Below are 25607 nucleotides of genomic sequence, written 5' to 3'. Positions count from 1 at the left end.
GACTACTAGCTGAAAGACTGGCTGTTCGAAACCACCCAGAGGCACCTCAAAAGACAGGCCTGGTGATCTGCTTCAAAAACCTCACAGCCTTGAAAACCCTGTGGAGCAGTTCTACTCTGTACACACAGGGTCACCATGAGTCAGAACTGTCTCAACAGCAACTAACAATAACACAGAATAAGGTGGGCTTTTAAGAAATACCTAAAAATTAGAATAACATAGTTTTAACAAAGAATAGAGTAACATTTTCATTAAACATGAAGTTTGCCTTAGGCTACTACAATAGCACAGTTTAAAAATTAGTTAACAGTATCTGATTATGTAAAACAACTTGTTACATTAAACCAAACAATAGACTTTTCTCTCACCATTTCTGTGGGTAAGCATTTCTCTCATTTCCTCATGGTCACATGGATGAGTAAAATCAAACACACTGTGTCCAGTTAGTTCAAACTGTAAATACATTTTAAAAAATTAGATCTATATCATAAAATCATAAAAACATACAAAAGATCTCTTTATAGTGGGTATTCTACCTGAGTTAATCCCATGTATTTGTTCACATTATCAGAAATGTAAATCATGTCACCATCATCTGTGAGAACCATAACAAAACCATCTAGGGCTTTCAGATAAAAGCAATTCATCTGTGCCTTCATTTCATCTTCAATATCCAAATCACCTAAGTGCACAAGAATAGGAAAATAATTAGTTAAAAAGTTATACGACAGTGATATTTAGATGTTTTATAACGTTCTGCCTAGATATTTTAATATATACAGCATCTATTTTATTCTGTATAATTTAATTTCCCCTCCTCCCCTGTCGCTTTCCTTTTAACACAGAATAGTCAAAACCAAAGGCTGGAAAGTCTAAAATTAGAACTGCCAGCTGCTTTTCATGATTATTTAAAGTGACGGAGCAAGGAACACTATTGAGAAAGAACGAAGAGTCATGTTATTAAAAGGAAGATAGGTAGGTAGGAAGGTAGGTAGGGCAAGAGAAAAAGAAAAGGCCAACATTTAAAAAACTCCTGAGTGAAGCTTTAAAAGCAGGTGATAAAAAATTACCTTATTGAAGAAGAATTAAGAATATATTTAAGAGAATAAAGCAAAACAATTTACAATGTAAAGAGGAAGATTATTTCAAAGTAACAAAAATTTAGCTTGGTAAAAATACTTATTACTGAAAACTTTAAAAAGTACTTATACTGAGAAAATATTTTGTTCTGTAAACCTTCATCTAAAGTGAGAATAGCAGCACAACTGGAAGAGCGTAGTCGATGTCACTGAACTGTGCATGTAGAAATTTTTGAAATGGTGTATCTTTGGCTATGTATATTTTCACCGAAAAAAAAAAAAGGTAGAGAAGGGAGAAGGTTGACATGTCGTGGGGCTGTTAACCAATGTCATAAAACATATGTGTACTACTGTTTAATGAGAAACTATTTGTTCTGTAAACCTTCACCTGAAATACAATAAATAAAATAAAATAAAAAGTACCTATAATGGGGTATACAAAACTCAAAAACATTTTTAACCATCTTCTAAAAATAATTTCTAATTACTTCTCATTTCTAATTTTCAGATCTATTAAACCCTTGTAAAACAACTCACCAGCATCTAGAAGTTTCCTCACACGCAAGTAGCTAATGGTAAGCCTCATAACAGAGGCTTTATCAAGATGCGAGCTGACATTATGGGGAAGAGGCAACTGATGAGCAAGCTCATAAAAAACTTCCGACTCTTTACTTCGCCGAGATCTGGCTGCATCTCGAGACTTTTCTTTTCGGCGTTCAGAACTAATCCTATATACCAACAACCAAAAAAAGAAAAAATTTATACGTTAGGAACTCTCACAAGAAGTCCAAGATCAAGCTTTAAACCTGTCTGAAGCAGGTATTTCCTCCAGGCCATGTCGAATTGTGAAGTATGTTTTAATTTTAGCCAAAAAAACTTAAAGCTGTATATGCCAGGCTGCACTTCTGCAGCCATTCGAAAGCAGTCTCAATGTAGAGAAATTATGATTAAGTCTAGAGAAACTATCTAAGGTTGTACATAACAACTTGAAAACAGCTGTTAGGCAAGTAAAATGGTAACAGCTACAAACAGGTTTGCCCAGTATTTTGTTTTCTTTACACTCCACTTGAGGACTAAGGTGCATCTGACCCAAGCATGGTGTTTTCAATTGCCTCACGTGCATGTGAAAGCTAGACAATGAAAACGGAAGATGAAAGAACCACCGATGCCTCTGAATGGTGGTGTTGGCAAATAATACCGAATATACCAAGGACTGCCAAAAGAACAAACAAATCTGTCTTGGAAGAAGTACAACCAGAATGCTCCTTAGACGCAAGGATGGTCGGACGTTACATCTCACCTACTTTGGACATGTTATCAGGAGGGATCAGTCCCTGGAGGACATCATGGTTGGTAAAGTACAGGGTCACTGAAAAGAGGAAGAGCTTCAACAAGATGGATTGACACAGTGGCTGCAACAATGGGCTCAAGCATAGCAATAACTGTGAGGATGGTGCAGGACCAGGCAGTGTTTAATTCTGTTGTGCATAGGGTCACTGTAAGTCAGAACTGACTAGACGGCACCTAACAACAACAACAACCAGCACTTTCTGACCCTCCACCCTAGTGCGTGAGCAATACTATGAGCAACAGGCATTTATATTAACAGCTATAATAACCTACCATTTTCAGGTTGCCTACTCCCTTAGCTCACTACCCATACATTAGTTTGCTTTTTTGCTAGGATGCTGGAAGCTCTGCCTAGGTTGGAAGGCACTACACAATGGCCACAACAATGGAGTCAAACATGCCAATGATCAGGCAACATTTTGTTATGTTGTACATAGGGTCACAATGCACCAGGGCCAACTCGAAGGCAACTAACAACAACGACACTCCCTTAGCAGCCCCTTATCTTTTACTGCACAACAGTATACTAAGTAAATGCAGGATGTGGCACAACACAAAGAATTTAAAGGAACAGGTTAGCAAAGATTAATAAAGATGTCAATATGATGATATATCTTTACGGGCCTCTGCCAAGAATAAAGTCAATAAGCAAGTGTCACAGATTGAATTGTGTCCCCCAAAAATTCACATCAACTTGGCTAGACCATGATTCCCAGTATTGTGTGGTTGTCCTCCATTTTGTGATCTGATGTAATTATGTGTTGTAAATCCTGGCCTCTATGCCTGTGGTTATGGTCCTATTTGGGAGTGAGTTGTGTTATGTTAATGAGGCATGATTAGGTTATGTTAATGAGGCATGATTAGGTTATGTTAATGAGGATTACAGTGGATGCACCACCCTTGCTTGAGTCACACCTTTTATCTCACAAGAGATAAAAGGAAAGAGGAGCAAGCAAGCAGAGAAAGGGACCTTACTACTACCAAGAAGCGCCAGAAGTGGAGTGTGTCCATTGGATGTGGGGTCCCGGTGCTGAGAACTTCCTAGACTGGAGGAAAAGGTTGATACCAAGGCACATGGAGATCTCCAAGGAACACTGGGCCCACAAATGCTGACAGGAGACAAGGAACTTCCCTAGAGCCAATTGAGGGAGATAGCCTTCCCCTAGAGCTGACTGCTGTAAATTCAGACTTCTACCCACCTAAAACTGTGAGAGAATAATTTGTTAAAGCCATCCAACTATGGTACTTCTGTTATAGCAGCACTAGATAACTAAGACAGAAGCTTTTCACAACTCATAACCAAGCAGAGCTGTCCTCCTTAGCTTAACTGACTAGCAACATCTATTCCTCCTGGCCCAGTTGAGGATAAACAAGGCTAAAGCTGGCAAATCTGTAGGTTATTTTCTGTCCTTAGTTTCTGTGTCACGTGGAACTTTCAGAATACCACTTCTGACATCAACTATGAGGATAATAACATAAATCAAATCCGCACTTTTTCACTTCTCTGTTCAGTACTGATACCAGCCGTCCACGCAGCACCTCTTCTTCTAACCCTAGCCAACACGGAGCTAGGTCAGATCTCGTGAGTTAAAGAACACAGTCCTCCAGGTTCAGACTGCCGAGCAGGTCAAAGACCTCAGATGCCAGCTACAAATTCAAGAGTCCACTCAACACCCTCACTTCTGGCCTGCTGGCTCCCACTACTCCCTCAGGTTCAATAATTCACTACAAAAACTCACAAAGCTCACACAGAAAGTACTATACTTATGATTATAGCTTTATTAAAACGTATACAAAGCAGGATCAGTATAAGTAAAAGGCTGCGTCACTGTCCCGAGAGCAGATGTTTTTGCCAACCAGGAAGCTAATGGAGATTTGATGTCCTGAGTTTTTATTGGGGGGGTCTTCATTACATAAGGCAAACTCCAGTCCCTTTCCCCTGAGGTCAGTTGATATCATGAGGTGATCTCAAGGCATCCTGAGATGGGGTTCTCTGGCCTGGCCACCATGAGGTAATTATCATGAGGTAAGTCCCTCTGGCCTGGCCAGCTCCTACCTCAGACCTGCCTTTCCAGTATAACCTGTCAGGTCTGGAGTCCTTATTGAAATTCTGAGGTTCTAGGAATTATCTTTTAGGAACCAAGGACATAGACAAAATTACTTTGGGTAAAGTTAAATTCTAAATCCTCACAGCTTCTTTAATAATTGTTGTTTATTAAAACCTACTATGTGCCAAACACTATATTGCACAAGGTACCAAGTTCTCTCATGATAACTTATAAACAGATTAAATGTTATCCCTATTTTACAGACAAGGAAACTGGGATTCAGAAGGTTAAATAACATGTTGTTATTCTCACAGCCAGTTAGTTATGTAGCAGATGGGATTTGAACCCAGGTCTTTTTTACTCCAAAGTCTTTGCTCTTTCACAGTGCTTTATCTTCTTGATGAAAATGCTGCTGCTCCTCATCACACGAATACACTTATGCACACCCATGTTCATTGCTGCACTGTTCACAATAGCAAAAAGATGGAAACAACCTAGATGCCCATCAACAGATGAATGGATAAACAAACTATGGTACATACACACAATGGAGTATTATGCGACAATAAAGAACAATGATGATCTGCGAAGCATCTCATGGATGAAACTGGAGAACATTATGCTGAGTGAAATAAGTCTATCACATAAGGGTAAATATTGTATGAGACCACTACTGTAAAAAGTTATGAAAAGGTTTACACACAAAAAGAAACAATCTTTGATGGTTATGAGGGATGGGAGGGGTAGGGGGGAATACTAAATAGACAATAGATAAATGATGACTTTGGTGAAGGGCAAGACAGTACACAATACTGTGGAAGCTAGCACGACTTGTACAAGGAAAGGTCATGGAAGCTCCACAGACACATCCAAACTCCAGAGGTACCGAACTGCTGGGCGGAGGGCTGTGGGGACCATGGTCTCGGGGAACATCTAGCTCAATTGGCATAACATAGTTTATAAAGACAATGTTCTGCATTCTACCTTGGTGAGTAGCATTTAGGGTCTTAAAAGCCTGTGAGCAGTCATCTAAGATACTCCACTGGTCTCACCCCTTCGGGAACAAGGGAGAATGAAGAAAATAACATACATGGGAAAGATTAATCCAAAGGACTAATGGACCACAACTACCATGGCCTCTACTAGACTGAGTCCGGTACAACTAGATGGTGCCCAGCTACCACCGACTGCTCTGACTGGGATCACAACAGAGGGTCCCAGACAGAGCTGAAGAAAAATGCAGAACAAAATTCTAACTCACAAAAAAAGACCAGACTTACTGGCCTCACAGAGACTGGAGAAACCCCGAGAGTATGGCCCCTGGACACCCTTTTAGCTCAGTAAAGAAGTCACTCCCGAGGTTCACCCTTCACCCAAAGATTGGACAGCCCCATAAAACAAAACGAGACTAATGGGGAACAACAGCCCAGGGACAAGGACTAGAAGGCAGGAGGGGACAGGAGAGCTGGTAATAGGGAACCCAAGGTTGAGAAGGGACAGTGTTGACATGTCGTGGGGTTGTTAACCAATGTCATAAAATAATATGTGTACTAACTGTTTAATGAGAAACTTGTTTTGTAAACCTTCATCTACAGTACAATAAAAAAAATCATTATTCATTATATTAAAAAAAGAAAAGAAAAGAAAATGCTGCTGCTCCCTCAAATACCAAGCTGCTCTTCTATGCCATTCAGTTCAACCCTGTTGTCATTTATTTATTAAATGCTGAAAACAGCTGCTACTGTTTATCGAGCACATAACAGTATGTGAAGAACTTGGACTTTAATTTCACTTACTCCCTCTTACATCCTATAAATGAAATACATAATTGGTCTTCTCCACCTCAAATCTCTCGTCCCTTGAAATGATCTTCTGCAAAGCCGTAAGGTTCAATCATAGAAACAACACACTCAAGTAACAGGCAGGGTTCTCAATGTATGCTCCGTTATATTGTAATGAGTGAATAACTAACAGTTGTATTGTGACAACAGTGATAATGTAGTTTTAGCATTTACTTAAGTTTGTGATTTCTTCCAGTGTTTTATTCCTTATTGTCATTCTACCAAAGATCGGATAAATATCTTAATCTGCTTCCATCTAGTTCATTAGACCACTTAAACCACCTGAAGTTATTCTGGTGAAATGTAAGGTGGGAATCTAAATTATTTTTTTCCCTACATACCATATGGAGGAAGGCCTGGTGTCACAGTGGTTAAGAGGTAGGCTGCTAACAAAAATATCGGCAGTTTGAACCCATCAGCCACTCCTTGCAAACCTATGGGGCAGTTCTACTCTGTCCTGTAGGGTTGCTCTGAGTCGGAATTGACTTTACAGCAACGGGTTTTATATACTAAACACCTAAATCCTTTTGAAAATTAATTCTTTTCCCCACTTTAAAAAAATTTCTTACTGTAACATTAAATTCTCACTTACTTTGCATATTTTTTAGATAATTTTGTTCAACTAATCTATTTTTGTTACATATTCTGTAGTTAAAATAATAACTAAAATATCTGGCAAGGCTCACCACTAATTGCCACTCTTCTTTTATTAGGTATTTTTCAGATGGTGAGGATCCCAAAAGTAAAACCAATCTGCGTACCCACTTCAAGAGATCCGGCTAGTCATAAGCCAGTTGCCAAAACACCTAATCATATGAAGCACCATGAAGAAAAGATAATGTTTTCCCTCCAGCATTTACTGAGCACTTACTATGTGCCAGGCACTGTGTTAACTGCTTTCCATATATTCCAAACCAAAACCAAACCCACTGCCGTCAAGTCGATTCTGACTCACAGCAGCTACAAGACTGAGTAGAACTGCCCCATTTGGTTTCCAAGGCTGTAATGTTTGTGAAGCAGACTGCCACATCATTTTCTCACTGAGTGGCTCATGGGTTTGAGCTGCGGACCTTCTGGTTAGGAGCTGAGCACTTAACCACTGTGCCACAAGGGTTCTTTTTCCAGGTTTTAGCATATTAAACCTGTTGCCGTGGAGTCAATTTCGACTCACAGCGACCCTATAGGACAGAGAAGAACTGCCCCATAGTTTCCAAGGAGCACCTGGTGGATATGAACTGGCCTTTTGGTTAGCAGCTGTAGCACTTAACCACTATGCCACCAGGGTTTCCATTAGCATATGAATTCCTTTAATTCTCATAAAAACTCTATCAAGAACAAAAATACTAGATGAGGAATGGCCTCCCTGAACCTCTGAATGACATGAACTATTCCTTTATTCAAGAAATAATCCCTCAACAACAAAATTAAAAAAAAAAAAGATGTTCATTCAATAAACATTTATCAAGTATCTATTAAAGTACCATGTACTGTGCTAGATCCTAGAAATACTGTAAAAAACACAATAGTCCTCGTGGAGATTACTCTGCCTCCCACTTTGTCTACTGAAAGTCATCTAATGCTGTATTACCAACTGCTGGTCTAGCTGCATAATTACTTTGGGACCTTCAACATTTCAAATTCCTAGGCTCCACTTTTGTAAACTCTGATTCAGCAGATCTGAGGCCGGGCCCAGAAATCTGGGTTTTCAAAAACTCCTGAGATATATATGATATACTAGTGAGGTTTGAGAACCACCGACTGAACTAATCTTCCGTGTTAACTTTGCTTTAATTTCTCTCTCAAATTACCACCCAATGATCCTTCCAAATATGTATCTATACTATGTCCTGCTTAAAATGCTATCAAATATACATAAGACAAAGTCTAATTATTTTGAAAGGAAGCCCTAGTTTCCTGCCCATCTCTTCCATATCCTCATTATTCGCCACAGTATTCACATTCTTCAGCCACACTGCAATTACTCAAAAGCACCATAATGTTTCATTCTCTCTGGCTTGCTCACTCCACTCTCTCTGGAGTACTCTTCCTAATATGTGGCTTGGTAAATTTCTATGTGAAATTTCAAGACTCCTCAAGAATCACTTTGCCTTCTCTTTTCCCCCTGCCTTCCAAAACTGCTCCTCCTTCCTAGAACTGACTACTCTGATTATTTTGCTACATTTATCTTCCTCTACGGAGCCCTGGTGGCATAGTGGTTAAGAGCTCAGCTGCTAACCAAGTTAGGCAGTTCAAATCCAGCTGCTCCTTGGAAACCCTATGGGGCAGTTTTACTCTGTCCTATAGGGTTGCTATGAGTTGGAACCAACTCGACAGCACCCAAGAACGACATCTTCCTCTACAACCCTTGATGTTTCTTGGAGGCAGGAAACTGCCTCACTAATCTTTGTATTCTTACTAAGGATGTGCATAAATTTGATTTTGGCTTTAGTATTTGGCCTAAATCTGCTATTTGACTTTGATTTCAGCCTATGGAAGATTAACTATCCCTACAACATTGTTTTGGGGATCCCTGAATTTGTGCTTTATCAGTGCTCTTGTAATCCTATAGATTATAATCATAACTAACAAGCATAACAATGTCAGTGATATGAACAAGGCATACTAGTTGGATTTACTGTGATTATCTGGATACTCACTTTCAAATATAAGTATGCATACTAGATACAAATACAAGTGAAGAGCTACTTACGTTCTTTAGTCTCCTTGTTGTCATTATTCATCCTCTTATAGTCTATTTCTATAATGCTGTTGTTGTTGTTAGTAGCCTTCGAGTCAATTCCGACTCATGGTGACCTGTGCATGCAGAGAACTACTGCATTATAGGGTTTTCAAGGCTGTGACCTTTCAGAAGCAGATAGCGAGGCCTGCCTCCTGAGGTGCCTCTGGGTGGGTCTGAACCACCAACCTTCTGCTTAATAGTTGAGCTCTTAACTGTTTGCGCTACCCAGGGATTTCTATAATAGCTGCCAGGTATTATATTGCCAGAGTAATACTTTTAATAGGAAAGTCAGGTCATATCACTCTTCTGCTTAAAATGGTTTTTGCTTCATTTAGAATAAAAAGCCGAAGTCCTTACAATAGCACATATGGGCCTTAGTGATCTGGCCCCACTGCCTCTTTGACCTCATTTCCTATCACTTTGCTCCCCTTAAAGCAATTGACTGCTAACTGAAAGGCTGACAGTTCAAAACTACTAGCGGTCAGGCGGGAGAAAGATGTGGAGGTCTGTTTCCGTAGAGATTTACAGCCCTGGAAATCCTATGAGGTCTCTATGAGTCGGAATAGACTAGACAGCAGTGGGTTTGGTTTGGTTTGTCCCCCTTGCTCACTCTGCTCCAACTGCACCGGTCTCTTTGTTCTTCAAACACTTTGGGGATACTCCTTTCTTAGAGCCTTCACGCTTGTTTCCTCCGCCTGCACTACAGCGCTCCCGGATTATCTAACCGGCTCGCTTCCTCAACTTCAAGTCTTTGCCCCGATTTCACCTTCTCATTGAGGTAAGATCCATAACCATTGCTACCATCCTGGTCCTCTTGCCTTGTTTTACTTTTCCCATAGTACTTAATCATCTATAAGTATTTTGTTTTACTTGTTTATCATATTTCTTATCTGCCTCTACCCCCTAACCCACACCTACACTAGAATGCAAGCTCCACAATGGCAGGGATTTTTGTCTGTTTTGTTCAGTGATACATCCCAAGCGCCTATAACAGTTCCTGATATATAAGAGGTATTCAGTAAGTGCTGGCTGAATGCATGAATTAAGAAGTTGAAATTCTATCAGTTGAAGTGTACATTCACTATTGCAAGAATAAATGCTACAATAACTGATTACGAAAGCTGTTAATTCTGTGTACAAAAACAACCAATTATTCACTTAGTCGAGTTCCTACAACATAAAAGAGGCTTAATAAATGTTACATGAATGAATTGTGGAATAAATAAGCACTGGCAAATACACAGCTGGGTCAACACCAGAGCCAGCAGTGTCATTTTCCTTAGTGAAAAAACAGCTATTGATTAAAAAAATCATCAAGCAGTGTTAACAGTGAATAGCACCGCCAACATCACAAAGAAGAATAAATGATTTTGCCAGAGAAGAAAGTTAGAGGCATAGGGAGAGTGCTGAGCAACTAGAATACCAATCTGCTGAGAATAGGTTCAATGTTTAATCATTTCCCTTATCATTACACTCCATAACCATGTCTTTTACTGCTTTGCCTAAGCTAACGTGGTCAGAAAAACGCATGGATGTGCATTTTGATGTTCTTACGCAATTAAGTCAATACCTTTATAAATATGTCCAGCCAAAAACATGAGTAGACTGATTCTGTCTTCTACAATCTTTTTCAAGAAAGTATTGTAATTTTTATCATAAGACATGAGGTTTTCATTCAGTTGATTCCTAATCCTATTAGTTTTTTTTTTTTTTTAAGAGGATGTCACTCTTAGACTAAGTCTATTCCTAAGCATTTTATACTTATTATTAGGAATATTCTTGTTATTAATAAGATCTGGTGTTACATTTTCTACCTAGTAATTGTTGCAAAACCAGAATACTTTAAACAGATAATGTTTATTTAAAAAACACATCCCTACTTAATGGAAAAAACAAAAATTTGACATTTCAAATAAAATATAGATTACATGTTCAGGATAGCTAGCATTCTGTTTTATGTTCTTTTCTCTGGGAGACTGAGTTCTAATTAATAAACGTAAAAATGAACCTTTAGGATACTAGCATGTTAAAAAATGCCATTCATTTATACAACAAATATTTCTTGATCATTTTCTATGAGCCAGACACTGTTGTTAGCCCTGAGCAAAGTACATTAAACAAAACAGGCCAAATCCCTACCCTCACGGGGCTTACATTCTAGGACAAATATATCTTTACATTTCTTGGCTTTATTCAATAGTAGTTTCCAGGTCAATCCCTATCTGACAAAACATTAGCCACAGGACTCATTCCATAAAACCAACTAACATCAAATTTCAGGATACAAAGTAAAGTCTACAAACATTTATCTTCGCTTATAAAAGATCTTATAGTATTAAGTGAAAAGAGCAGATTACACAACAAAATTTGAATATGAATCCATTTCTGTATATGTGTATATGCATGTGCACACATACACACACACAGCCCCCTCAACCAAGTTGCCATCGAGCTGAGTCACTCCAACTCGTAGTTCCCCTATAGGACACAGCAGAACTGCCCCATGGGGTTTCCAAGGCTTAATCTTTACGGAAGCAGACTGCCACATCTTTCTCTCACGGAGCAGCTGTGGGTTCAAACCACCAACCATTCGGTTAGCAGATGAGTGCTTAACCACTACACCACCAGGGCTCCTTACACACATGTACACATCTCATAAATACACAGATAAAACCCGAAAGATACAATGCTATCAGTGTTAGCAAGGTTTATAAATATTAACAGTAGCTTCAGATGGCAGGATCACGGATTTTGTACTTATTTTAAGAAAACTTCACAAGTGAATTGACACTATCCTGTCACCCGAATTTATCAGAAAAAAGTTAGCCATCTAACTTTTCAACTAGTTTTCTAGAAAAACATAACTAAAACCAAGTTAAATTTTTTTTTTTTTAATTTTGGGAATAACACAGGAATAATCGCATTTCCTTCCAAGAAGAGGAAAGTGAAGACTGTAAGCAATATAATTCAATATGATGCTAATCTAATTTTCTGATTTTGAAAATTCTGCATTTCATAATAATTTGAAGTTCCAAGCACAGGTATTTGTGGTAAAATAGTTTCTAAAGAAAAATATTCAGAATGCATATATTTCTTGTTTTATTTTTGGAAACAACTTAAATTTTTTTATTTAGATGATTATTATCCTAATAGTAAGGCAAAATCTCTCTTAAATATCCGCAATTAGAGAAAGGATAAGGAGCCCTGGTGAAAAGGTAATAAGCCCTAGTGAAAAGATAAGGAGCAGTAATAGTTAGGCACTCAGCTGCCAACTGAAAGGTTGGTGGTTCGAACCCACCCAGTGGCTAGGGCAGTTCTACTCTGCCACATGGGGTTGCTATCATTGGAAAATGACTGGACAGCAACAACAACAGAGAAAAAAATCGATTATTCACCTTTTAATAACCTCAGGAAAATGCTCAGATATTCAATTTTCTAATGCTTCAGTCAAATAAATGGGAAAAATCACAGTTTTACATTACAGACTACGTCCTGAAAATGCATTCTGAAAATGAAATCTATATTACATCTGAGGCAGCATTAATCTGTAAACGTTCTATTTACAAATCAATTAAATTATTCAGTAATATATTTACATGTTTACATTAATATATATTAAAATTCTATTTGGAAAAAGAATATGTTTTTTGTTTTTAGAGTATTCCTGACTAGTGATTTAAATCAAACCTCTCTTGGTTCAGAATTGGTACTGAGCCTCTCAACAAATCTTTGATCCCCTACTATATATAAAGTGGAGTCCCCAAGTGGTGGCAAACAGTGCACTTGGCTGCTAACCGAAAGGTTGATGGTTTGAGGCCACCCAGAGGTACCTTAGAAGAAAGGTCTGGGGACCTAAAAAAATCAGCCACTGAAAACCTTATGGAGCAATATGACACACCTGAGGTCACCAACAGTTGGAACTGACTTGATGGTAATCGGTTTGGTTTTATGCTGGATAAGGAAAACCAAAAATATGTATGTAAATTTTTTACTCTAAGACAGAGATGGTTTATTACATACTTTCTCTTTAAAAAATCTGCCCCAAATGGTTTACAAATACAGGAAATATATCCAACCCCTAAGACATTAGCACCACTATGTACTTAGATTCAGTAACTATAAAATACACTAAGGACCTAGACTAGACCGTCAATGGTTCTTGATGCCTTGATCCCAACATTGGAAATCTGAATTGAAGGCTTGGCATATCTGTTTAAAAAACATTCTCACAGATGATTATGATGAGTATTTCTAGCTGTTCAAGGTCTGTGTTTTATTTATGGTGTTTGCAAAGTTTATAGACTCTCAAGTCCCGTTCCTAACTTACCAAATCAGAATCTCTGAGGGTGGGTCGGTCTCTTGGGAATCCATATATTAAATAAACACTCAGGTGATTCTCAAGCCACAGAAATTTGAGAACCCTAAGCATGTCTTGCAGCAGAGATTTAACAGGCAGGCCAGCAAATTTTTTAAAAATGAGAAAAATTATTTTTGGCTGAAACTAAAATACATATAACTATGTTTGTCAGGCAGAACGGAATGAATTGGGGAAACTATGTGGAGCAAGGTACAATTACTGAGAATAAGAAGCTAGAGATAAAACTCAGTGACAAGCCAGTAATAAAAAGAGTATGTTTAATAAAACACACAATAACTCTGCCTCAAAAATATAAGAGCATGGTTAGGGATCAAAGATGAACACATGAAGACTGTGATAACTGCAAAATGTTTTTTTGACTCTCTGAAACAATTTTTTAAAAAGTCACCTCTTAATCTCTTCAAGCATGCCACAAACATTAAAGGGTAACAGCTGTGTGTTACTGGTTTTCCCCAGCTCATATCACCTACTGTATCACTCACTCTTCTCCCTTTGTATGACACCTCCCTTCTCAGCTTGTAAACCCCTTTTCTTCTCTTTCCCTTATTATATGCTCTGAGAAGGTAATGGATTTAAGAAGTCAGTGACACTAAACCTGTGTGTGAGTGTTCATGTATTGGAATAGTGTCCTGGCAACAATTATTTGCTTAAATATAACATAAGGTGCATAAGTTATAATAATTAGGCACTTACACAATATTAAAAAAATTCACGTGTATCATAATAAAGGCATACACACAGAAATCATACCCTGAAGATTTTTTCCATTTAGTTTTTAACCCTGACCATGATAAAGATTCTGGAAACGAGGACAAAAGAGAATCTCTGATATTAGATAATATTATTATTGTCCTCCTACACTAATCCATCCTATCCAATATTACTAGATAAATTTCCCCTAACAACATGTATAGTATCTGATCATCAGTTTCCTTATCTATAAAAAGGAGGTAAGTAACACTGTTAGTAAGTGGTAGGTCCAGGTTCCACCTGAAACTGAAGCCCATGCTTTTAATATGGTCTATGCCTTTGACGTATAGGGGGTTGCAATGAGTTGGAGCCGACTCAACGGCAACATTTTTTTTAATATCTTGTCACAAATCACATACTCAATATATAATTTTAAAATTAAAAGATTAAAGAAATTGGTAATGTTTTCCTTAGGAACAGAAGGAGGAGACATGATAGCTATATTCAGATATTTGAAATATGACCGGGCTTTGCTCAACAGAGTTAAAGCAGTGCATGAATTTTAAAACTGTGTTTTCATTTTAATGGCAATGTTAAAAAGAGAAAACACATTCTGGATCATCTAGATCACCTCTATTTAGCTCTATATTCTTGCTATAAACCTTCTGCGTTTGAGGCTACGTTTGTTTATGATCAAATTAGTACCAAATGATCACTAAAAGAAACAGGGTTACATTTTTTAATGTTGTATACTCAGATTGAAGTCACTGGGCATATCTCAGAGTTCCATAAGGATTACTTTGCTTCAAAAGGGATCCAAACATTAGTCAGGGTTGAGAAATACTGGAATAAAAAACTTTCTAACATTTCTAGCTGCCAAAAATGAATAGACTGTCTTGTTAGAGTGTCTTAGAAAATTCTAAAAGCAAATGGCCAAATTAGTCAACACACCTATGGAAGATGCTCTTCTGATGGTTGATATTAGTGTAACAAAACTTTTTGTAACCAAAAGTCTATATTTTGCAAGAACTTGGAACCTGAAATCACACTGTACTAAAAAATAAAACACGGGACATGTTATGGATGAACCAATTAACACCAAAAACGTAACATTCACCTGTAGCCTGAACCACCCACAGTTCAACGCTTTGCTTGATAAATTAGATGTATAAATATTTGCTTAAAAAAAAAAAAAAAAAGATGAATGCCCAATAACCTGTTATAGGCCATAGTGGTTAGGTGGTAGAGTTAGCGTTGAAGAAAATTTTTGAACCACTGATATAAACTGCTTGTTCACATTATCCAATGGAAAACCCCCTTTTCGGTTCACAGTTAAGGCTTTGACTACTGGTTTGACATTACAATCTATTTAAATATATTAACTATGTTATCTGCAAAGCCAGTCAATTTCCAATTCTCTTCTGGAAACAAGTTAAAAGATATTTAATAAGATTCTTAACACCAAAAGAACTTGGAAAAGTAGGATTTCTTAATTTCCCCCCTCCTAATAGCCTAAATATACACCCTTGAGAATATTTTTCTTTATTACTATCTCAGAAAATAATTGTTTTAGAATAGCATGTTTATATGAAAGACAAATGTTTTCATTTAATTTGTAAAGGCCAGGCATTCATGGGGGAAAAAAAAAATCAATGTGGAGGAAAAGCAGCACTAACTAGTGATCTAATTGTCCCTTAAGCCAAAGCTAAATTGTGTGAGCCAATAACTGCTTTTTCCCCTTAAGCTAGTTTGAGTTGTGTTTCATTGCTTGCAATAAAAAGAATCCTAATACATTTATCAAACTGCCAATGTTCCAAATTAAAAACAAATGAACTTTAATGTTAAAAAAAATTGCACACTCAAATACTGGTAGAATAAACTGGTTCAAACTTTCTGGAAGATATTGAAAGTATTAAAATTTACACATTCTTTGACCCAGTAATTCCACTTCTTAGAATTTAGTGTTAAGAAATTACTACGAATATACCTAAAAAGCTATTAATTACAACTCTTTATAATAAGGAAACGTTAGATTCAACCTAATCATCCCAAACAGAAGAACGGATGGAATATCTCTATAATGGAATACCATTCAGCCTTTAAAACTGTTATGAAATAATATTTAATGACATACTAATAATACTTAAATGTTTACTACATACCCTGTGTGAAACATTTTTAGTTAAACCTCACAACAACCCTATATAAATCACATCCTTATTCATATTTATTTCTCCAATGAATTGCAAATGTCTCTGGGAAAAAAACCAGTGTAGTCTTAGAAATCATCTATCATTTCAGATGAGTATGTTTATCAAATCCTTTTTTCAGAATAAATTTTGACATAAAATAATAGTATAACAGCCTATCTCCAATATCCAAAGAGCATTAAGAGCCATATACTCCAACTAAAAAATGGGCAAAGGATATACACAAACACTTCACCGAAGAAGACATCCAGACAACTAACACACACATAAAGAAATGCTCATGATCATTAGCCATTAGAAAGATGCAAATCAAAACTACAGTGAGATACCATACCACCTTGACATTACTCATACTCATCAAAAATAAAAAAATAGAAAATAACAAATGTTGGAGAGGGTGGGGAGAGATTGGACCTCTTCTTATACACTGCTGGTGGGAATGTAAAATGGTACAACCACTTTGGAAAATAGTATAGTGCTTCCTCGGAAACCTAGAAATAGAAATACCATATGATCCAGCAATCCCACTCCTAGGTATATACCCTAAAGAAATAAGACCTGAGACAGGAATAGACATATGCACAGACATATGCACACCCATGTTCACTGCAGCATTATTTACGATAGCAAAAAGATGAAAACAACTTAAGTGCCCATCAACCGATGAAGAGATCAACAAACTGGTACATACGCCCTATGGAATACTACACAATGATAAAGAATAACGACATATCAGTGAAACATTTCACAACATGGATGAATTTGGAGGACATTATGCTGAGTGAAACAAGTCAATCACAAAAGGACAAATATTGTATGAGACCACCATTATAAAGAAACAAGAAAAGGTTTACATACGGAAAAAAACAAAGCAAAACAAAACTTTTTCTTTGATGGTTACCAGGGAAGGGGAGGCAGGGAAAATTATAAACTAGACATAAGAGATTATAATTTTGGCAAGGGGAAAGGCAATACACAATATGGGGGAAGTCAGCAAAACATGACCAAGGCATAGGAGCACACAGAGGAATGCAGGAACAAAGGGCAACAAAGATAATTACTATAGCATAGACAATCCTGCAACAACAGTATTAACAAACACTAATTAACAAATGGATTCATAGCTAGATAGATATGACAAGAGGTATGAGAGGACATAAGGGAACACACCCATCTACAGATACAGGTCTGGTGGTGGATATTTCTACATACATAACTGTAGATGATGCTTAGATATCAATATCGACAACAGAGCACACAAGGGCCACAGTCAGGGCAACTTCTTAGACATAAACAAACATCTGACAGGATGAAGTTCCTAGGCTCAAAGGCGAAGGACCACAGACTTGGGACATCTATGTCAACTGGCACAACATAGTTCATAAAGACAAAGCTCTGCATGCTACTTTGGTGAGTAGTGTCTAAAAGCTTGTGACCAGCTATCAAAGATATAACTATCTATCAGCCTCTTACCATCCGGAGCAAAAGAGAGTTAAGAAAACCAAAGACCCAAAGGAGCAATCAGTCCAAAGGACTAATGGACCACATGAACCACAGCCTACAGAAGAACTAGATGGTGCCCAGCTACCACTATAGACCACTGTGACTGGGATCAACAGAGAGTCCTGGACAAAGTGGGAGAAAAACTGCAGAACAAAATATCAAATTCACAAAAAAAAAAAAAAAAAAAACCCACTTGCTGGTCGGACAGAGATTGGAGAATCCTCAGGAATATGGCCCCCGGACACCCTTTTTGAAGTGGAACTGAAGGCATTATCGGAGACACCCATCAGCCAAACCATAGACAGGCCCACAAAATAAACAACAACATCCAAGAGGAACATGTTCCTTAAAGCAATCTGTCATAGGAGATCAAAAGGGTAACATTTGCCCAAAAGCCAAGATAAGAAAGCAGGCAGGGGTAGCAAATCAGGACGAAAGGAAATGGAAAACCTAGGATGGGAAACGGGGCGGTGGGGGTAGGCACATTGTTGGGAATGGAACCAATGTCATGAAACACTTTGTATATAAACTATCAAATGGGAAGCTAATTTGCTATGTAAGCTTTCACCTAACGCACAATAAAATTTTTTTTTTTAAAAAAGAGCCCATATACTATGCTAAGCACCTAACACTAATTTTATTTAATTTCATTCTCACAATAATTCTACAAAACTTTAAGAATCTCACCCATAGAGATAGGGATACCCCAATAGGGATGGATGTGATTTATAAAAAGCAGGTTAAAAACACAGTATGTACATTCTGATCCTCTATTTATTAAACACATGTATACCTATGAATAGAAACAAGACAGAAATATTCACACCAAAATGTTGTTAATGGTCTATGGGTAATGAAATAGCAGAAGATTATATGCAGTTGCGTTGTTTTGATTTTTTTCCCACAAAAAAACCTAAAACTTGAAGCATTTTAAAAAGTGGTTTAGCCTAATCAAATGATTTTGAATGCACTCAGGGAGCTCCTATGAGTGGGGCAAACAGTTAAGCACTTGACTTCTAATCGTAAAGGTTGGCAGTTCAAACCAACCCAGAGGTGCCTCGGAAGACAGGCCTGGTAACCTGCTTCTAAAAGGTCACAGCCTTGAAATCCGTATGGAGTACAGTTCTAATCTACACAAAGGGGCTTACCATGAGTCAGAACAGACTCGACGGCAACTGGTTTTGTTTTGGTATAAAGCAACGGGAAAAATCAAGCCTCAACCTTGTAACAGGTTTTGTTACAACAGTGGTACCCTTGTATCTAATGTTAAAGGTTTTCTTTTTTAAATTATTATTGATTTTAGTTTCATACTATGGCTGGGATGGCAAACAGACTTCATCTTTTGACCAACTCCATGACTGGTATAACTGGTGGAATACTTTTCTTATCCCCTTCCCAATCTTTTTTTTTTTTAATTGTGCTTTAAGTGAAAGTTTACAGATCAAGTCAGTTTCTCATACAAAAATTTATATACATACTGCTATGTGACCCTAGCTCTTCTCCCTATAATGTGACAGCACACTCCTCCCTTCCACCCCGGATTTCCAGTGTCCATTCAACCAGCTCCTGTCCTTTTTCCCTTCTCATCCGGCCTCTGGACAGGAGCTGCCCGTTTAGTCTCATGCATCTACTTGAGCTAAGAAGCACTCTCTTCACGAGTATCATTTTATGTCCAATCTAATGTTTGTGTAAAGAGCTGGCTTTGGGAAAGGTTTCAGTTCTGGACTAACGGAGCATCTGGGGGCTGTGTCTTCTGGGGTCCCTCCAGTCTCAGTCAGACCATTAAGTCTGGTCTTTTTACTAGAATTTGAGTTATGCACACCACTTTCTCCTGCTCCACCAGGGACCCTCTGTTGTGTTCCTGTCAGGGTGGTCACTGGTGGTAGCCGGGCACCATCTAGTTCTTCTGGTCTCTCCCTGGAATACTTTACTGAACAAAATTCTGAAGTCAACTGTGATATTAATGGAAAGAGTGATACTAATGTCTGCCATGAGTCTGGGAAGGGGAAGTGATGGTAGTTTTGCTCATATTTTTCATCTTTACTAAGGCTTAAGTAAATTTTGTCAGAAAGCTTGAAACTAACAGAATTTGAATGTCTATATCAAGAGATGTCAAAGGAGGTTCCGTAACTTTCTACATGTTGTTGTTGCTAGGTGCTGTCAAGTCGATTTTGACGTATAGCAGCCCTGCATGACAGAGTAGAACTGCCCCACAGGGTTTTCTTGGCTGTAATTTTTATGGAAGCAGACTGCCAGGTCTTTCTCCCATGGAGCCACTGGGTGGGTTCGAACTGCCAACCTTTCAGTTAGCAGCTGAGCACTTAACCACTGAGCCACCAGGGCTCCTTCAATAAATCTCAGGGAGAGAAAAAAAGATACTTTAATTAGAGGAGAAGATACAGGTGAAGTGGGACACAAAGAAAAATTTAGGTGAAATAAGAAAAGGCTCAGATATTGGTGTGAGATGACTGAAAGAAATAGGCAGGTCAGAGCAGACAAGAGGACACAAAGGTTATGAGAAACGCCAGGTTGGTCTGATATAAAGGCCCTGCAGTATACGGTAAGAACTCTGGAGATGGAGTATGGCTCATGGACTTTGCATGGAGATAACATCATCAATCAAAGGAGAAGAAACAAATCATTTCAGCAGTTCTGGGGACATGCCCCCTCATGAAAAATGTTGATGATATGGCAGTCTCTATTAAATGATTCCCATGAGAATTTTATTTATCAAATTTCTTATTCTTAGAAAGCCAAAGTCTTGGTATCCTACGGAAAATTAAGACTCACAATCCAATCCCCTCTAAAGTTAAATGAAACAACCATTGAAAAGTCACAAAAACCCAAGTTATTTCATTATCAAGAACCTTAATATTTAAAGTCTTTGTATTCCTGATTATGACCCAAGAAGATCTTTACATTACTTTATAGTAACAAAATTTTAGAAACCTAATGCCTAACTGTTAATGATGATAATCTTAAAGATAATAACAGCAGACACTTACATACTATTCATTATTTGCCAGGCATTGTTCTAAGCACTTTACACATATTAACTACGTGGCAGTTACAGACAAGAAAACTAAGGCACAGAAAAGATACATAACACTGAGAAGTTAGGTCATACTAGCTAGTAAGTGACAGAACTGGAATTCAAACCCAGGTACTCTACTAGCTCCAGAGCTTTTAACCACTAAAAGTTATATAATGGAATAACATGTAATTAAAATACTATTTATAAAAATATATAAATGTAGGAAATACTAACACTTGAAAATGCAGGATTTTAAATAAACTATGATTTTAGCTAATAAACACACACCCACATACACACATAAAAAGGATATGGAAGCAAATATATTAAAATGTTAACAGTCATTATCTGAAGGGTAGAATTTTGAGTACTTTTTCCCTTTATACTTTTCTGTATTTTCTAAATTTTCCATAATTAATATGTATTGTTATGATTTTAAATAAATGTTTAAGACATGTATTTACAAGAATGGAGCCCTGGTGGTGCAGTGGTTAAGAGCTACGGCTGCTAACCAAAAGGTCAGTAGTTCAAATCCACCAGCTGCTCCTTGGAAACTCTATGGCGCAGTTCTACTCTGTCCTACAGGGTCACTATGAGTTGGAATTGACTCAAGGGCAACAAGTTTGTTTGTTTTTGGTATTTACAAGGATACTCATTGAGCCTTGTTTGTTGCAGCAATAAACTGGAAACATCCTAAATGTCCATCAATCAGGAATGATTAAATAAGTCATGGTACATGCAGGCTGATCAATACGATGTAGTAAAGAGAACGAAGTCACTTTCGTACTAGCAAGGAAAGAGAAGTAAGATATGATGTTAAAGGAAAAAGAATTAAATGAGATAATGTATGCAAAACACGCAGAACAAAAACGTGCATAAATACTTGCATAGAAAATGTTCCATGAGGAGCACAGTAATCTAATCCAAATCTTTAACATTCATGTATGATAACAGTTTATTTAACCACCAAACATAATAAACTATTGTGAATTTTTCAGAAACAATCAGTCAAGAGGCTAAGCCCCCTTAGCCTCCTACATACCATTCTTAACCACAAAATCTTAACCTAGAGTCCAGACACCGTTAGAGCCACAAAGACAATGGAAGTTAACAGGTAAAAAGATTAGACAACCTTTAAACTGCCCAAGGTGTCTGACAGTGGACCACAGGAATGAGTTGTCACATGTTATCAGTCTAAAACAACCTGACAGTTTAGTAAACACGTACATGTGGAAGAGTGCACTAATATAGATTTGCTACAAATTGTGCCACAAAAATCAGACCAATAGTACAGGATTCAAGCCTTGCCTTGAGACAGAACCCAATGGTCTTAACTATGGAGAAATTTATAAGTAAAGGACAGCTTTTCTACCACGTAGGTTTGTATGCTTTATTGGGCCTCATCTTTAGTAAAGATTAGTATTTCTAACATATTTATAAAATTGTCTACTAAATAACTTTGGCATCAAGACAAAAAATGTTTTATGTTACTGCCAATCCTAAGACTGAGTATCTTGCAAATACCTTGCTGAAATGAACAGTGTGGTTAGTATATGTGCTTATGACTAGTCTGTGGAGTCCAGAGTAAATTAATCTATTTGAGGAGGAAACCTAAGGGTAAGGAATTATGAAAAAGGAGGCCTAGAGTAGAGGGTAGATCAGATGTTCAATAAGAATAATTGATGCTAGATGCCAACATAATCCAGGGACATATTGTTTTATCAAGAAAAAATAAATCCCTTTTAAAGTTCTGAATCTAATGTCAGTCTTTTAATTTTTAGGAGGTATAGGAAAGATGAGGAGCACTGGTGGCACAAGTGGTTAAGCACTGGGCTGCTAACCGAAAGGTTGGCAGTTTGAACCCACCAGTTGCTCCTTGGGGGAAAGATGTGGCAGTCTGCTCCTGTAAAGATTACAGCCTTGGAAACTCTATGGGCAGTTCAACTCTGTCCTATAGGGTCACTATGAGTCGCAATGAACTTGATGGCAGCGAGTTTTATAGGAAAGATGAATGAAGACTGAGAAAAGAGAAACCAAAACAAAGAATTAGTAGAAAGGATGTGCAAATAACGCTTTAAGTTTTGTAGAAGTTTAAACTTTAACGAACAACACTTATTTTCAAGTATACAAAGTGTTACCAAGACTCCTTTGCCAGGCACTGGGATAAGCATTTTACATGCATTATCAGATTTAATCTTCACAATGATCCTCGAGAAGGTTACTATTATTACCATCATTTCAAAAAGAGGAAATAGGCACAGCAGGATTCAGTAACTTGCCCAAGCTCACAAAGCTAACAAGTGAAAAAGCTGGGACTCTAACTCAGTTATTTGGCTTGCGATTCTATGCTCTTAACCACCAGGAATTCTGTCTCTTCAAAGAACACGAGGAAAATCGAAGTAAAATTGTAACCAGAAAGACGTTTCCTAATAAGTGAAAGAGCTTCTTGACTTTTTAATGGCCAAAATTAAAGAAGGAAGCTAAGGAATGGGATGTCCATTCTCAGAGATTTTATTTTAATGATCCAATAACTGTTTGTTTTGGAAAACTATGAAAGAGTCTGGCAGAACAATGAATCTCTTCACATGCCTTTGAAATCTAAAATTCTATATGCATGTGCTATTAAGTGCAGTTCCTACAACTAAGGAATCAACATAAAATGACCTATGTTAAATCTATTACAACCATATCCATTCTGTTCTGATTTCTTCCAATCTTTCAACTTTTTATTTTCCTAAACCTATGCTTCTTTAAAAAAGATAAATTTGTTTCCCCATCCCAACTCTGGATGCTCATTTAAAATGGAAAAATTGCATGGAATCCTAGACTACTCCCCTTATCTCACTCCCAGTACATACGTGGCCAGGCCCTCAATCACCTTTTTGTTTAAGTTTTAAAATTATTAGTTAGAAAAGAATAAAAAGAGACATCTTTTACCGACATCTAAAAGGAGCCCTGGTGGAGCAGTGGTTAAGAGCTCGGAAACTAACCAAAAGGTCCGCAGTTCAAATCCACCAGCAACTCCTTGGAAATCCTATGGGGCAGTTCTACTTTGTCCTGTAGGGTCACTATGAGTCGGAATCAACTCCACAGCAACCGGTTTAGGTTGTTTTTGTTTTGTTTTGTTTAAAAGGAGTCCCTGAGTGGCCAAAGGATTAAGCATTCAACTACTAGCCCAAAAAAGGAGCCCTGGTGGTGCAATGGTTAAGTGCTTGGCTGCAAACTGAAAGGTTGGTGGTTCGAACCCACCAGCCACTCCAGGGGAGAAAGATGTGGCTTCCATAAAGATTTACAGCCTTGGAAACCCTATGGGCAGTTCTACTCTTGTATAGAGTCAATATGAGTTGTAATCGACTCCAAGGGAATAGATTATTAGCCCAAAGGTTGGAGGTTTGAATCCATGCAGAGATGTCTCGGAAGACAGGCAGGCCTGGCATTGATCTGCTTCCCGAGAGGTCACAGACTTGAAAACCCTGGAGCAGCTGTACTCTGCACACATGGGGTCACCATGAATCAGAACTGACTCGACTGCAACTAATAACAATAACAACAAAAGCTGCTCAGTTGCCACCACTTAAATGTTCAACTTAATATTTCAAATACATTAAGAACCTCTATACTGAGAAAAATGAATCAATCTGATCCAAGGTTGCTAAATCTGATTGATTAATCATTCTAAGGCTCAAAATGATATTCTTTTTAATTTCAAGTAACAGATGGGAAAGAGGAAAATCTACAAATTCCTTTAGAATTGGAGATGATGCACAGGAGCTAATTAATTCATCCATATTGAAGTTGCTTATATTCTCAACTGATTAACTGCGAAAAAGAAATAAGTATACCATATAAAAAGGAAGTAACTGGTCCACAACTTACTATATTGTACTAAATATGGTTCAACATCTAATAAAGACAAAAAGTTGGCACTACCCAGAGGTAATCTGCCTTAGGTTTACAATACAGCAGCCTCATCATTTCATCAAAAGCACTGTAATCACTTCTGCAAAATTAACTGCAATTAATTCCTGTCAATTCTTGGAATTAAGTTTAGATCTGTTTGCCCACTTTTTGAATTTTATGAGTGCTTTCTCTAGTATATGCAAATTGAGAAGATAACATTTCTAGTTAAATAAGACCAAGATATGGAATCTACAAAATAACAAGAATATAAACAAGTTTATCTTCTGTTGATACTGATTAGAGAAATTAATCTCTCCCAGAGCAGTGGAAAGACTTAACAGTAAATCCAGGCTACTATCACAAACTAAATCTTCAATTCCTTAAAATGATTTCCTCAAAGGTTAAAATACCAAAGTGGACCAAATTTGGGGGGCGGGGGTGAGGCGGGATGACTCTTAACTCCACTGGTTCACTCACTTCACAATTCTTAATTCTTCTGTAATGTACCCCTTGGACTCAAACTTCAAGTGGTGTTTTATAAACTTGCAGTAAGTTCTAACGGAATGATTATTTACTTAGGATGTATTTGAAGGTTTTCCTTTAATACACTTCAATTTCAGGACGATGAGGCAGGGTTCTGAAAACTCTGCAAGATTTTAGTGCTGCATTTCATTTGCTCTGATCAATTCTTTTTTATTTTCAATCGCCACAAAACTGTTTCCCTAAATTTAACCAGGCGCTACATTTTCACTACCATATTTTCAAAAATGAATGAGGCAGATATTCATGTATAACGTCGGGCTGTCGTGACAAGTAATACGATGTTCTCTTTGA

At 37.6% G+C, this 25607-nt stretch overlaps 1 protein-coding gene across 3 annotated transcripts in view; it reads right to left on the bottom strand.

Moving 5' to 3' along the window:
- The window catches only part of HIF1A (hypoxia inducible factor 1 subunit alpha), a 54296-nt gene that overhangs the window by 27517 nt on the left and 1172 nt on the right, over positions 1-25607 (bottom strand). Inside the window, exons 2-5 of one of the 3 annotated variants that reach the window (XM_023726262.1) lie at positions 9029-9132; positions 1617-1807; positions 537-682; positions 369-453 (exon numbers count right to left, since the gene is read on the bottom strand). In XM_023726262.1, the coding sequence (XP_023582030.1) occupies positions 369-453; positions 537-682; positions 1617-1665 (280 nt within the window). In that variant the 5' untranslated portion in view covers positions 1666-1807; positions 9029-9132. Of the gene's footprint in view, positions 1-368; positions 454-536; positions 683-1616; positions 1808-9028; positions 9602-25607 lie in introns of those variants that run through there. The other 2 variants (XM_023726261.1, XM_004370926.1) reach the window with 2 other exon arrangements.

This window comes from Trichechus manatus, unplaced genomic scaffold (assembly GCF_000243295.1).
Source record: "Trichechus manatus latirostris isolate Lorelei unplaced genomic scaffold, TriManLat1.0 scaffold00010, whole genome shotgun sequence".
Lineage (NCBI taxonomy): Eukaryota > Metazoa > Chordata > Mammalia > Sirenia > Trichechidae > Trichechus > Trichechus manatus.
The sequence above is the reverse complement of the archived record's forward strand: the minus strand, read 5'-3'. Positions and strand labels throughout refer to the sequence as shown.